Genomic DNA, 16457 nt, shown 5'->3' on the forward strand with positions numbered 1-16457 from the left:
GGGGTCAAGCGCCTCTTGAGGACACCCAAGCAGAAAGTGGAGCCTGTTGAGTCATACATCGGAGTAAAGAGGCTTTTCAGAATACCCAAGCAAGAAGAGTCTGTTGCAGATGACATCTGCTCCAAACTTTTGGAGGCTCCAGAAGAAGCATTAGAGGAATTGAAAAATGCTACTGAGAGAAAGCAGAAACAAAGAATGCGACTTAGGAGAAGCAGTGGTGTTAATAATATTGAAGAGCCTAAGGAAAGTCTAAAGGCAGTGGAAGAGAAGGAAGAAATTCAAAGGGTATTAAGAACACCAAAGGAAAAATCTAAACCTATGAAGGATACAGTTGGAGTTAGTCTACTATTAAAGACACCAAAGCAATCATTTATGCCAGTTGATGACTACTTGAAATTGCAGAAGTTTATGGCTGAACCTAAGCACAACTATTTTAGTCCTGAAATAGATTATACAGGTATCAAAGAGATGTTGGATCATGCAGATGAACATAAGGTAGGTTCCTGTGTGTGTGTGTGTGTGTGTGTGTGTGTGTGTGTAAAATCTGGAATTCCATCATTATTTTAGTAAAAGAAGACATTAGCATTATTTATTTCCTTACAAAGTAAGGTTTGAAGCATCTTCCTGTATTATGTAATTCTGTCTTAATCTGAGAATGCATATAATAGTGGATAATCCATTCCTTTGAACAAAAAGTTGGGATGAAGCATTTTTAAGGAACTGAACTTGGGGAATAGGCTACTATAATTGTTAGTCTAGCCCTGCTAGAGTAGGAATTAGGATAATTTTGGATTCCTAGTTAGTAATCCTTATGTTTGAAAATGCTGAGCATGGACAGAAACAGTCTTTGTTTTTGTTAGCAGAAGGAAAATGGATCTACTGTCACTGATAACTGCTATTTGCACTAGTAGTTATCTAGAGATTTCTGCACCATGTTTATGCCATTGCCTAGTCAGTTTTGTGTAGGTGAAGTTATAATTAGCACTTGTTCATTTGATTTAAAGGTTCTTAATTTGTGTGAGAATCCATTTCCATTCCATAACTATATCCTTTATATGCTTTGTCTGCATCATTCTCAAGATACTGACCAGAAATATATGTAATAGTTCAGATGGCATTACTATCTGTTTTTCATTTTTTTTGATATATTTTATTAAAATATTTAAACTAACACTAAAAAAAAAATCAAACATCACAAACATTGGATTCAGTGGGTCAACTCCTACTACATATTTTTTAACATTCTAATATCAAATTCCAATTAATTTATCATAGTTTGAAAAACATCTCTAAATTTACGCCAAGTCCCATTTCTCCAGCCAATTATAAAAAGAGTCCCAAGTTCGATAGAAATCAGTATGCTCTTTCTCCTTCAACAATAAAGTCAATCTATCCATTTCTGCACAGTCCAAGATCTTTCTTGCAATCAATCCATCGGTGGGCAGCTCCTCACTTTTCCAATATTGAGCAAATGCAATCCTCACTGCAGTAATTAGATGCAACATCAAATAGATTTCCTGTCTGTTAACATCTTCCGGTATAATGTCTAACAAGAAAAATTTGGGTTTAAAAGCAAAGGGTTTTTGTAATATTTCCTCCATCCATCTATGTATTTTAATCCAGTACTTTTTTGCGTTGTCACAAGTCCACCACATATGATAAAAAGTACCCACTTTATGTTAACATTTCCAACATCTGTTTGACATATTTGGAAACATCTTAGCTAGTTGACTTGGTGACAAATTCCATCTATAGAACATTTTATATAAGTTTTCTTTATACAAAGTTGCTAAAGTTACTTTAATGTTTCTTTCCCATAGTTTTTGCCACTTTTCTAGTTCAACATTAAATCTAAAGTTTTGTGCCTATGTTATCATAGTTTCCTTAACCTGTTCCCCTTCCATTTTCCTGTCAAGTAAAAAATCATACAGTCTTTTAATAATTTTCTCATCTGTTTTAAGCATCGCTTGATCAAATTCTGTTAGGTCTCTATAGAACTTCCATGTTTTACAATCCTTGGCATATCTTGATTGCATCTGCACCTTATACCACCAGGAAATATTAAGTCCCTGTTCTTGTATTTCTTACTCCAGTTTCAGGCCACCATCCTTATCCAGGGTATCACCACATCTTGTGATCTTTTCAAAGTTCAATACATTTGGATATACAAAAGCTTCCATAGGTGAAAGCCAGCTTGGTAATTTATTGTACAGTTTTAGCTTTAGTTTTTCCCACACTGACATTAAAGATCTAATAAAATGACTCAGGAAGGACCCATGTGACTTAGCTTTTTCATACCACATATAAGCATGCTATCTCATCTGCAAGTCATGACCTGCAATTCTCTTATTTTGCAATGTTACCCATTCTTTTAGCCAAGTTAAAACAGACGCTTGATAATACAACATGCAGTCAGGAAGACCAAAACCTCCATTCCTTTTAGCTTCCTGAAGCATTTTTAATTTAATCCTTGGTTTCTTTTTTCTCCAGATAAATCTCGAGATATGAAAGTGTAACTCATCAAAGAATTTTTTATCAATTTTTATGGGAATCATTTGAAACAGAAACAGAAGTTTAGGTAATATATTCATTTTGACAAGTGCTATTCCCATCAAAGATAATTGTAAATTGGCCCATTTTTCCAAAAAGCCTTTAATATCCTTCAATAATTTATCATAATTATCTTCTTTCAAGGCGGTACATTTAGGTGTAAGGTAGATTCCCAAGTATTTAACCTTTTTAACAATCTGCAAATCTACTTTTTCCTGGAGTCTTTCTTTTTGTTCTCGCGTAAGGTTTTTAACTAACAATTTCATTTTTTCTCTATTTATTTTCATTCCCGTAAGTTCACCATATTCTTCAATCAGTTGTAGAAGTTTGGGCATTGTTGAGAAAGGTTCCTCCATTATAAAAAAACCAGATCATCCGCAAATGCTTGCAATTTATAACTTCCGTCCCTAATTCTAGTTCCTTTGATGTCCTCATCATCCCTAACACATCTATTCAGTACCTCTAAAATCATAATGAAAAAGAGGGGTGATAGAGGACATCCTTGTCTTGTGCCCTTTTGAATCTCTATAGGGTTTGAAAGTTCTCCATTAATTAATATCCTGGTCGATTGCTTCTGATAAATACTTGATATTGCATTCATAAATCTTTCACCAAACTCCATTTGAATCATCTGTTGTTTCATAAACTGCCAATTAACATTATCAAAGTCTTTTTGGGCGTCTAAAAACAATAAAGCCATTGGTTTTTCGGTATGTATCTCACAATATTCTAAAATATCCAAGGTAGTTCTCAGGTTGTTATTCATTTGTCTTTTTGGCAAAAAGCCATTCTGGTCTGGATGGATAAAGTCTATTAATAACTTCTTTAATCTTTCTGCGAGTATGGAAGCAAAATTTTTGTAATCCACATTTAATAGTGATATAGGTCGGTAATTTTGAATCTGTGCTACATCCATATCTTCTTTTGGTATTAATGTGATATTTGCCTCGGTCCAAGTAGTCGGTATTTTAGCATTTAACAATGCTTCATTACATATGTCTTTTAAGAGTGTTGCAAAAATTGCTTCGAAAGATTTGTAAAACTCGACTGGTAGTCCATCCGGGCCAGGAGTTTTGTCATTCTTTTGTCGCTTGATTGCTTCTGTTACTTCCATGATTGTGACTTCTTGGTTTAATAATTTTTGATATTTCTCTGGTAGTTTTGGTAACTCTTCCTTTTGAATATATTCTTTAACTTTCTTGATTGAAATCTTCTGATAAAGCTTTGTAAAAAAGTCTTCCACTATTTTCTTGATTTGTGCACCCTGTGAATGTAGCTGTCCTCTGTCTTTCAATTTCATGATCAATCTCTTCTCTTTTTCTTTCTTAACTTTATGTGCTAACCATCTCCCTGGTTTATTAACATTTTCAAAGAAATTCTGTTTGGTCAGTTTCATTTGTTTAGTAAGCTCATTTGTATCCAAAAGGTTTAACTTATGCCGTAAAATATCCAGCTGAGACTTAAAACTTTGTTTTGATGGGTCCTCCTGCAGCATTTGTTCCAATATCATCAATTCCTCTACTATCAGTGCTCGCTCTTGTTTTCTCCTTTTATTTATTTGCGCTGAGTATGTTATTATCACTCCTCTAACATAGGCTTTGGCTGTATCCCAGACATTTTGTAAAGTTTCTTCTGGTTTATTTATTTGAAAAAATACTTGCATTTCCTTATTCATCTTTTCTATGAATTTTTTATCTTTTAACAATGCTTTATCTAGGCTCCATCTGGGTGTCCTTACAGTTTCTTTTAGTGATAAGAATACTGGGTTGTGATCTGCCCAGACATTTGCCTCTATTTCAGCTTCTATCAGATCTGGTACTAAGTCTGGAGTTATCCAATTCTAGACCACGACCTATGTCTATTTGAGTAAAAAGAGTATTTGGCAGAAGATGGGTTTTTGTGCCTCCAAGCGTCTATCAGTCTAAATTCCTCAATCATGTTAGAGCAGGACTTTGGGAGTATCCTCCTACCCTTTTTTCCTTTACTAACCTTCTTATAATCCATTTGTTTATCCACAATCGTGTTAAAATCTCCCATTAGACAAATCGTCTGGAAATCCACTTGTAGAAGTAACGTGTAATTTTTGCTAAAATTCTCCTGATGATCATTTGGCGCATATATTGCCACTAAAAGTACTTTTTTCCGTTTAATTGTAATTTCAACCGTCAGAATTCTACCTTCCTCATCAGCAAGAATAAATTTAGGTTCCAGTTTTTCCTTAACATAGAGTGTTAGACCTCTTTTCTTTTGAGAAGTAGAAGATACAAACAATTTTCCCAGTTTTAAACATTCCAAAAGTTTTAACACTTTGCTTCTTAATATGTGTTTCGTGTAAACAAATTATATCTAATTTTCATTTTTGAAGTTGGGTGAAAACCCTTCTTCTCTTAGCGGGTCCATTCAGTCCATTAACATTTAAGGAGAGGAACTCAATTCTCCCTTCTCTTTTTGTAGCCATATTTAAGAAAAATTATATAAATATCTACTTATTTTTCACCTTTACAGCTCTACCCTTTCTCTTCTACTTTGGGTCCAAAATTTGTGCTTCTTGCTGTAGGTCGAGATTCGATTATTTAGTACTTAAAGGTATTATGGGTTCTTTTTATTGCCTAAGTAGCTATTTGGAAGTATGGAAGGCTGTCAGACTAGTATCTACAGTAGGACTGCCCCTATAGATTTCACAGATTACTTCACTGATCACTATGATGTCCAAAAGAGTACTTTTGTTTTAAGGAAGTTCCACAATCACCTGTAAGTGCTATTTTTACTTATATGCAGTTGAACTTTGACTTTTGCAGATTTGATCATTTGTAAGTTCTTCGTCATGGCCTCTGTGCATCACACATACGGGTGCTGCGCCTGCGCAGTGCCTTTGGCCGGAAGATTGAAAGCTAACCGTTTTTGGCGGGAAGCTCCGCTCCCCCTCCCCACTATAGCCTATAAAGAGCGGAGCGTCTGCCATTTTGTTAAGTCTTTGCAACTGCCGTTCATTGTGCCTTGTGTCGCTCTCGCTCTGACCGTTACTCGTTCTCACTGTTTTCCAATGTTCTTCTCCGAGTTTAGTAGTTTATAGTTCTTGTTCCTTGTTATTATCACTTCCTAGTTCTCTTGTTTCTGTCGTTCTCACTTTCTTACTATCTTCTTTAAAAAAAAACCCCAAAAATATATTCTTACCCTCTGCACTGTCTTCTCTTTTTCTTTTCTCACGATGGCGCAACGAGCGGCTTTCCGCAAGTGCGCAGAATGCGGGTCAAAAATGTCTCCTGCAGACCCGAATGACCTATGCCTCCTCTGCTTGGGGGGAAGGTCATAGGACAGATAAGTGTTCCCACTGCCTGGCCTTCTCTAAGCAGGCCAGGAAAAATCGTGAGAACCGCCTACGGAGGCTTCTGTGGGATCAGGCTCTCCAGTCTGACCCACTGGTGACTGCTCCGAAGCCTGGCTCCTCCACTGTGGTTCCGCCCACACGCCCTTGGACGAAGGCATGTCTACCATGGGCGCTCGGTCTGCTTCTCCTAAGAAGAAGCATGAGAAGCGGAAACACACCGATACTGACAAACTGGCCGACCACAAGAAAGCCAGGAAGGAGAAGGCTCTGAAACCGCCTAAAAAATCCAAGGAACTGAAGCGTCCTAGGCACCGAGATTCGGGCTCAACCGCCCCTTCAGTACCGACGGCTGTCACCATACTGACCCCACCTGACCTGGTGCTTCAGGCGGCTATGAGGGTTACCCCTCAGGGGTCCCCTCACCACATGGCTGAGCTTCCTGTAGAGTCTCTCCCTGTTCTGCTGAGAGAGTCAATTTCTGACGGGGAGATCCAGGATTCTCCACCTAGGGCTAGGTCCCCCACACCTATGCCCCCGGTCACATTGGAGGCTGATGTGCAAATGTCCCTGCCTAGGAGCCGTAGGAGTCACTTGGAGCGACAATCGGAGGAATGGTACCGATCCTACTACCACGGATGGGGCGATTCGCGTTCTGTTGGACACTATCCTGCTCCATGAGGTTGTTCTTCTCCACCATCCCCCTCGTGACCGTTTGCTGCCCCGAGGTGTGCATCCCCGGTACCACCTACGGAGGAAAGTAGTCAGTCCTTCTCTCTGGTGGAGTTCTCATCATCGGCTCCTCCGTACTACGGTGTAGAATCTGACGGTTCTGAGGTCGATTCCACCTCCCTGGATGCCACTGTGACCTCTCAGGGACCCGCATCACCCTACGAATCCAATATCTCCGTCGCAGAATTGATGTCACACCTTGTCCAGTCCCTCGAGATAAATGCCGTACAGCGACCAGGACCCAGTATGGACAAGTTCTACGACGTCCATGGGGAGCAATCTACATCTATTGTGCTGCCACTGATTACCACGTTGCAACAGGCCATGACTCAACCGTGGGACCTGCCCGCCCAACCCCAGCCGACTTCGCGGAGGTACGAATCCATTTACCGGGTTCGGGAGGAGGACATACCCTTCCTCCTCCGGAACCACAGACTGAACTCGGTCGTGGTGGAGTCCTCCCAGGGCAGAGAGGCGAGAGGTCACACCGCTCCGAGAGACAAAGAGGGAAGGAAGATCGATTCCCTGGCCAGGCGAGTGTACGCTGTCTCTGGCCTAGGGCTGAGAATTTCCAACCACAAGGTGACGCTAGCGAGATACCAATACTTCATTATGCAGCGCCTCCACAACATTGCCTTGGACCTTCCAGACAACCAAGGTGACCTAGCTAAGGTCTTCATAAAGGAGGCAGTGCAAGTTGCTGTCCAACAGTTGTCCACTGCTCGACATCATGTGGACTCGGACTCGAGGGCCTTGGTCGGTGCCGTCTCCCTCCAGAGGCATGCCTGTTTACGCAACTGTAACTTTCCAGAGGAGACGAAGATGTGGATAGAGGAAATGCCTTTTGACGGGTCCGGGCTTTTCCACTCAAGAACCGACCACAAGCTCAAGAAAATACACGAGTCCTGTATGACGGCCAGGCGGATGGAACTCCAGCCTCAGACCAGACGTAAGTGGTCATGGACTCGTCCTTCCTACAGGCAGTCGTACCAGCCAGACAGCAGCCCCAACACCAGCAACAGCAACGCCGCCGTCAACAGCCTCCACAACAGTACCAGCAAGTCCGTCGTCATTTCGACGGCGATAGGACGCAGTGTTGACAGGACACGCGAACCACTCCTCTAATTCCTACCATCCCCACCCCCTCTCATCTGGGGACCGGCTGAGAAGCCAACTCCCCATTTGGGAGTCCATCACATCTGATCGGTGAGTATTGTCCATCATACAGCACAGCTATCGGATAGAATTTGACATTGTTCCTCCATCGAGCCCGATCCGGTTTACTCCATGCTCACCAGTATTGCTTGATGAGGTCCAACAACTTCTTCGTAAAGGAGCGATTCGTCAAGTGACTGGCTGACGGACTTCATGGATTCTATTCCAGATATTTTACAGTCCCGAAGCGGGGTGGTGTCTGCGTCCTATCTTGGACTTACGCAATCTTAATCAGTTTATCACAACAAAAAAGTTCCGAATGACCACCCTTCAAAATATTCTACCATTGCTGAGGAAAGAGGATTGGTTCACCTCATTGGACTTGAAGGACGCTTATTTTCATATTTCCATTCACCCATGTCATAGGCGCTTCCTTCGTTTTGCTGTTGCATCCCAACTATTCAAATTCACAGTTTTGCCTTTCGGACTGGCTACTGCTCTGAGAGTGTTCACCAAATGTATGGCTCCTGTCTGCGCTTTTCTATGGCTCCAGGAGGTACAAATTTACCCTTGATGACTGGTTGCTGGTGTTACAATCCAAGGTTGGACTTACTGCGTCCATACGTACAACCTGTGCCCTATTAGACCATCTGGGACTATGCATTAATACCGAGAAATCTTCTCTTCTCCCGGTACAGACGATCACTTTCATCGGAGCCTGTTTGGATTCTACAGTGGTGAAAGCCTTCCTTCCTCGGGACAAACTCTTGCTTGCCACATCCATCGAATGCGACGAGACATGACTGTTCCGGCATGGTCCATCCAGAGACTTCTGGGCCATATGGGTGCATCAGTTGCTGTGGTCCCACACGCCAGACTTCACCTTCGTCCTCTACTACTTCTGTTCAACAGAATGTTCTGACCACAGAGAGATCTGCCAACAAAGATGATTCAAATTCCATCTTCTGTGCTCCATTCTCTGCTCTGGTGGTCGGTTCCAGCCAACCTAACCATGGGGGTTCCATTCAGATCCAAATGCCCTTCAGTAACCCTTGGTACCGATGCATCCCTACTAGGATGGGGAGCACTATGCTCCAACCTATGCACTCAGGGCACGTGGAATCGTCAAGAATCCAGGAATCATATCAATTTCTTGGAGCTCCTGGCTGTATTCAAAGCCCTGCATTCCTTCGAAGATGTTCTCTGACATCGGGTCATTCAGATAACCTCAGACAACATAGCTGCCATTTTTTATCTGAACAAGCAAGGTGGAACAAAGTCACCGACTGTGGCCAGACTCGCGATGAAAATCTGGGAATGGTGCATCTCGAGGGACATTACTCTGATGGCAGTTCATCTCGCTGGTACGGACAATATGGAAGCGGATCTTCTGAGCAGATGCATGCTCATATCTCACGAATGGGAACTAGATCCCCGGACACACGACCATCTCTTCCGTCGCTGGGGTTTTTCCAACGTGGACTTATTCGCCACCCATCAGAACAAGGTGTGCGACACTTTCTGTTCGAGAGCGGGAATCAGGCACGGATCCCTAGGGGATGCCTTCATGATCCCTTGGAGCGACCTGAATTTTTACGCCTTTCCCCCAGTTCCATTCATTATGAGAGTAATAGAGAAGATAATACACGATCGGGCCACAGGGTTATTGATTACCCCTTGGTGGCCACGTCAAGCCTGGTTTTCTACGCTTCTCCACATCTTCCGCGGAGAATATCTCCATCTTCCACTGCTTCTGTACCTCATAACCCAACGAGAGGGCACACTTTGCCATCCAGATTTAACATCGCTGAAATTAACAGCATGGAGAATCCGATAACTCTTAACGGGGTATCGGTACCGACAGCATCTATAAGTGGCTCGGATCCTGTCTCCGGATCTGATACGTTGTTCTGCGCTTCGTCTTCACTCGTTTCCCCCACATCATCGGGTCCAACCAGTGTCCCATCGGATCCAAGAGCCTTTCACCCAGATATCCAATACATCCTTGATTCTGCGTTAAAGCCGTCTACGCGGAAGTCATATGCAGCTAAATGGCGACAATTTTCTACCTTTGCTGAGTCTCGTTTGTTTTCTCCACATGCTGTGTCTATACATCAAATCCTTCAGTTCCTATTAGAACTACACCAGTCTGGACTGGAACCGTCTTCCATTGAAGTGTACACGGCCACAATTGCCTATTACCATGGCTTAGTTGACCCATCTTCTCTCAACCAATTATAAAGAGATTAGATTTCAATCTTCCGGCCAAAGGCACTGCACAGGTACAGGACCCTTATGTGTGACTGCACAGATGGCCACTCAAAAAACATCAGTTACAAGTAAGCAACCTGCTTTTTTCCACAAATAATCAAATGGGATTTATTTTGGAGGGCTAGGGCATGAAGTGGGGCTGGGTGTGAGCCATGTCTGGAGGAGGCACCTGCATCCCCACTGGGAGGTGTGACTGGGCACACGCCAGGCCCTTCCTGTGGATTGCCCCAGCTGTGGTGAGTGTTGCCTGGCCCTCCCTTGCAGGGATGGGTTGGATGGGCATTTTTTTATCATTATTATTATTATAACATTTCTATGCCGCCCCTTGCCGAAACCTCGGGGCGGCTTACAACATGATAAAATACATTGAAATACAATAGTACATAATAAATTACCATAAAATATAACAATACAAAAAATACATTGATTTACAAATACAAAATTAAAATTATCAGTATAAAATAAAAATATAGGAGGAGAAAGAGAAGGAAGAAGAAGTTGCCCAGGCCAGATCATATGTTTTAACAATTGAAATGATGTTTAAATAAAAAGGTCTTTACCTGGCACCGAAAAACCAGTAACGACGGTGCCAGGCGGACCTCTTTGGGGAGTGAATTCCATAGGTTGGGCGCCACCGCAGAGAAAGCCCTCCTCCGGGTACTTACTCTCCTAATTTCTTTCATGGAGGGTTCCCGGAGAAGGGACTCTCCCGCAGATCTCAAAGGGCGGTCGGGCATATACGGACGTAAGCGCTCGTTCAGGTAGCCAGGACCCAAGCCGTTTAGGGCTTTGTAGGTCATAATCAACACCTTGAATTGGGCCCGGGCTTCAATGGGAAGCCAGTGAAGCTGATGGAGGACTGGAGTCATGTGAGCATAACGCCCTGTCCCTGTCAGCAACCTGGCAGCTCTATTTTGCACCAATTGAAGTGTTCGGACTGTCTTCAGGGGAAGCCCCACGTAAAGCGCGTTACAGAAGTCTAGGCGGGAAGTCATCAGCGCGTGTGTCACCGTCGCCAGGCAGTCGTATTCCAGGTAGGGGCGCAGCTGATTAATCAGCCGAAGCTGAAGGAAGGCGTTCCTTGCTACCGCTGTCACCTGAGCTTCCAAAGAAAGCTCCGGGTCGAGGAGTACTCCTAAGCTGCGGACCTTATCCCTAAGAGGGAGTGTTGCACCATTCAGGACCAGGTCAAATCCACCCTCTCTGAAACCCGATCCGCCAACCAACAGGACCTCCGTCTTGTCTGGGTTGAGTTTCAGTTTATTGGCCCTCATCCATTCCCTTACCTCGGCCAAGCACCGGTTCAGCACAGCCACTGCCTCACCTGGATTAGTGGAGAATGAGAGGTAAAGCTGGGCATTTCACCTCTGCCAGCACCTAGAAGCTGACTAGGTTTCAGAACTAAGGTGTGTGGGGAGCTTAGACATTATCACTTTTTCACTTTCACAGGAGTCCTGCTCCCTTAACCCCTGTGAATGTAGAGGTCTGATTGTACTGACCTAGAAAATTAAATTATTTTTCAGTGTTATCTCAGTTATTCTAATAACTATGCAATATTTCTAGGATGAATTACCACGATTGGTGAATCTCATGGAAGAAGATAATGGATCTTGTTTGAATTCAGGAAATGAACTAGGTATGTGTAAAATACCTGATTTACAATATTCTTTCAGAAAGACTAAGGGAACAATTCTGAGGGGCCATAGGATAGTTCAAGCTTCCGATATTAATCCTGTTCCTTCACCACTTCATAGCCAGTGTGGAAAGAACTTCACCAGCTGTTTTCTAAGGTAAATAAAAAAGCAACCCAGAGAAGGGGGAAAGTAGACAGGGAGCAGGTGAAAAGAGATTGGCTGCTATGATATGACATTTCTTGAAGTTGCTCCAGCTTCCTTCCTTCTCTCTAAAATGATGTTGCTGGCATCTGAAAAAAGAACTAGTGCAGGAGGCAAAGACTGCTTTTACCACTCATCCCACTCTGCACTGGATGCCTAGAAGGTTCCGAGTTTGAGGTTTATAGACATTCCCATAGAATTGTACACAAGTAACTACAATTACAGGTAGACATTTTCACAGCAGCTTTAGAATTTCATGTTTGAACACAAGTATCATTTAGAAAAACATAATAAAGTAAAAAATAAAATTGTGATTCCTGGTTCTCCTTCAATAGTGATAAAGACTCCTTAGCCTCACACTTATGCATACTGTTTAACTGGATGCTCTACTTGTACACATAGATACAGAGACTGGGCTATGAAATCAAGAAAGTTTTGTGGGTACAAAATTCAAGTTACTTGTTTTTCTTTTAATATAACTGCCCTATGAAGATAACAGTAAGGAATCTTGATTATCTTGGTGCCACTTGCTTGATGTTTGAAGCATATATAAGTTTGAATGTTTGTATGGGGTGATATGTGTAGCTGCCTTGTATTATCTATTTAAAACATTCGTATGCCAGCCAATTGTACCACAGCATCTTTGGGAGGCTCACAATCATATTTAAAAATATAATAAAAACCAATTGCATCATATTAAAAATAGAACATCAATAAAATACAGGCAGAAATACAAAACAAGGTACATATGGGTGCAGGTGCTCCCTAACAAAACTGGGGCCTAAGCCATTCATTCATTCATTCATTCATTCATTCAAAGCTTTTGTATGTCCTCCTTTATATAAATATCTCAGGAAGGCTTACAGCAATTTAAAAACAATTTAAAAACATCTAATAAAATCATCCACAAAATTAAAACAGTAATACCATATGGAACAATAAATAAACATCAAATACATTAAATCAGAACAAAGCAAAAGCAACTGGTAGAATCATAAAAGTATTAACTTTTAAAATGGCACTTAAATAAAAAGGTTTCGACCTGGCACTGAAAAGAGTATAAGCTCAACACATTCCAGAGTATGGGCACCCGTGCAGAGAAAGCCCTACTCCAAGTTGATGGCCTTTTTACCTCTTTTAGAGAGGGTTCCTGGAGCAGGGCTTCTCCCACAGATCTTAAGGGGTGTGAGAGCATATAAGGAAGGAGGTGTTCCTTCATGTATCCTGGTCCCAAGCCGTTTAGGGCTTTATAGGTCAAGACCAGCACCTTGAATTGGGCCCGGACTTCAACTGGAAGGCAGTGGAGCTGATAGAGGACCGGTGTCGTGCAAGAATAACAGCTGGTCCCCATCAGCAGCCTGGCAGCTCTATTTTGCATCCGCTGAAGTATCAGCTGACTGTCTTCAAGGGCATCAGCTGACTTCAAGGGCAGCCCCACGTAGAGTGTGTTAGAATAATCCAAGCGGGAGGTTACCAGAGCATGTATCACTGTTGCTAGGGAGTGCTCATCCAGGTAAGGACGCAGCTGATAGACCAGTCAAAGTTGTAGAAAAGTACTCCTTGCCACCGCTGCTACCTGGATTTCCAGGTCAAGGAGTACTCCCAAGCTGCAGACCCTGTCCTTTATATGGAGTGCTACCCTATCCAGGACTGGGTCAAAATCACCTACCCGGAAGCCTGCACCACCCACCAACAAGACTTCCGTCTTATCTGGATTAAGAGTCAATTTATTGGCCTTCATCCAGCCCATTACCTTGGCCAGGCACCAGTTCAGTTCAGCCACCGCCTCACCTGAAGTAGATGTAAATGAGAGGTAGAGATGGGTGTCATCAGCATACTGATGACTCCATAGCCCAAACCTCCTGATGACCTCTCCCAGCAGTTTCATGTAGATGTAGAAAAGCATGGGGGACAAATTAGAGCCCTGCGGGACCCTATGGCAAAGCTGCCATGGTGCAGAGCTATAGTCCCCCAGCACCTCCTTCTGGAATCGGCCAGCCAGGTAGGAGCAGAACCAACACCAAGCAGAGCCTCCTCCCGACCCAGCCAGCCTATCCTGAAGGATACCATGGTTGATGGTATCAAAAGCCACTGAGAAGTCCAGGAGAACCAACAGGGACGCACTCCCCGTCCCTCTCCCTGCACAGGTCATTGTACAGGGTGACCAAGGCAGATTCAATACCATAACTGGGTCTGAAGCTGGACTGAAATGGGTCTAGATAATCCGTTACATCCAAAAGTGCTTGGAGTTGTCCTGCCAGCACCCACTCTAGCACGTTGCCCAGAAATGGAATATTGACTATCAGTCTGAAATTGGCAGACACCTCTGGATCCTGGGATGCCTTCTTCAGGATGGGCCTGATCACCATCTCCTTCAAGGGGGTTGGAACCTGGCCCTCCCTCAGTGTGACATTAATAACTCCTGGACTTGGGGACCAATCCCATAACTAGCCTCTTTAAGTAGCCAGGAAGGGCAGGGGTCAAGAAGACAGGTGGTAGAACGTACCATCCCAAGTTCAGAGCTTTATGTGTCAGCAAGAGCACCTTGAATTGGGCCTGGGCCACAATTGCTAACCAATGGAGATCTTTCAGTATAGGTGTTGTGTGGGCCACTCTAGGGGCTTCCATCACCAACTGAGTGGCCCTATTCTGTACCAGTTGTAATTGCTGGACCGTCTTCGAGGGCAGCCCCATGCAGAGTGCATTGCACTAATCTCTTTTGGATGTTACCAGTGCATGGGTGACTGTTTTCAGGCTGTGTCTGGAAGCTGGTGTATTCTCTGTAGGTGGAGGAAAGCACCCGTGGGCACCAAGCTCACCTGATATTCCAGGGACAAACCCGGGTCCAGGAGCACCCACAGACTGCAGACCGTGTCCCTTAGGAGTGCAACCCCATCAAGGGGAGGCCAATGGCCCTCTAGTTTGTCAGATGACCCCTCTACTAGCAACACCTCCATCTTGTCGGGATTGCGCCTCAGTTTATTGACCCTCATTCAGTCCTTGATTGAGCTCAGGCCCTAGTTCAGGATGGTGACAGCGATACCTGGGTGAGATGTAAAAGAGAGGTAGAGCTAAGTATCATCAGCATATTGCTCAGTCCTCAGCCCAAACCTCCGGATGACCTCTCCCAGTAGTTTCATGTAGGTGTTAAAGAGCATGGGGGACAGCACTGAGCCCCATGATACCGCATAATGCAACCACCATGGTGCAGAGTAACTGTTCCCTAGGATTACTGTCTGGACCCAGCCAGCCAGGTAGGAGCAAAGCCACTGCAAAGCAGTGCCTCCAGCCCCCAACCTTGGTCAATCTGCCCAGGTGACACCATGGTTGATGGTGTTGAAGGCCACTGAGGGGTCAAGGAGAACCAACAGGGTTGTACTCCCCCTGTCCCTCTCCCTGTGCAGGTCATCATACAGGGCGACCATGGCTGGCTCCATTCCAAACCCAGGCCTAAAGCCTGATTGGAATGGATCAAGATAATCCATATCCTTCAAGAAAGCCTGCAGCTACCTGGCCACCACCTGCTCCAACAACTTGCCCAAAAAGGAGAGATTAAGCAATGGGCTCCTAGTTATTCAGTAACCCTGGATCCAGGCCTGGCCTTTTTAGGGAGTGGTCTCACTACTGCCTCCTTTAATAGGGCAGGGACCACTCCCTCTCTTAATGAGATGTTGACAGCCTCCTGGACTCAGAGCTGAACCCCTTCAATATGATTTGTAAAACTAGATTTGTGCAATGTAGAAACAGATTATTTAAATTTGGTTGTAAATGTGAGAATTCTGTGTAAATGTAAATATGAGATTGTAGCATTCAAACATTAACTTGGAGAATTCTCTTACTTCAGCTGTTTAGATACTCTATTGTGGTCTGAATATCTCAGTCTCTTGAGGAAGATAATAATGTATTCCAGTATGAAATAACTATCTAGGAACAAAGAATGAGAGTAATCTGAATTAGGAATAATTCAGTACGCCAAAAGGGCTATTTATCTCTGAAACTAAAACATGTTGGCTGGGTTGTAATCAATAACAAACTTTTTGTTTGCCTAACTTCTGTGCTGCTCTGTAGCTGAAGTTCTCTGGGCAGTTTACAACAATCCATTAAAATAAAATCCAAAATATACCACATTATAAAAACAGTAGGAAAACATTAAAACCGCAAAAATTTAGAGCCACATTTAAAGCACATATAAAATACCAATGACTTAAGATAAAACCTGATTTAATCTGATTAAACAACTAACAGAGCCCCAGTAAAGTAATGACATGCCCTGCAGAAGAGGGCAGTCTTAACCTGGTGCTGAAAAGATAAGGTTGGTAGCAGATGGACCTCTGTGGGGTGCTCATTCCATAACTGGACATCACTGCTGAAAAGCCTGTTCTAATTGCCACCAACTGAGTCTCCCTGGTGGCAGTTGGAGGCAGGCCCTAGTAGTTGATTGTAGTGGCCAGGTACATGCTGGTTGGGAGAGGTGTCATGTCAGGAATTGTGGTCTCAAGTCATGCAGGGTTTTACAGGTTAAAGCAAGCACCTTGATTTTTTAAAAGGTCATTTAGAAGGATTTTGCCAAATTGTAGATTTGCTTTATT

General features: G+C 43.3%; 1 protein-coding gene across 1 annotated transcript in view; it reads left to right on the plus strand.

The window, feature by feature from the left end:
- Positions 1 to 16457, plus strand: part of MKI67 (marker of proliferation Ki-67) — a 46991-nt gene that overhangs the window by 16368 nt on the left and 14166 nt on the right. The window contains exons 13-14 of the mRNA XM_044445616.1: positions 1 to 495; positions 11597 to 11669. Of these exons, the coding sequence (XP_044301551.1) occupies positions 1 to 495; positions 11597 to 11669 (568 nt within the window). The remainder of the gene's footprint in view (positions 496 to 11596; positions 11670 to 16457) is intronic.

Source organism: Varanus komodoensis, unplaced genomic scaffold (assembly GCF_004798865.1).
Source record: "Varanus komodoensis strain SLA01 unplaced genomic scaffold, ASM479886v1 scaffold49, whole genome shotgun sequence".
In the NCBI taxonomy this organism is placed as follows: domain Eukaryota; kingdom Metazoa; phylum Chordata; class Lepidosauria; order Squamata; family Varanidae; genus Varanus; species Varanus komodoensis.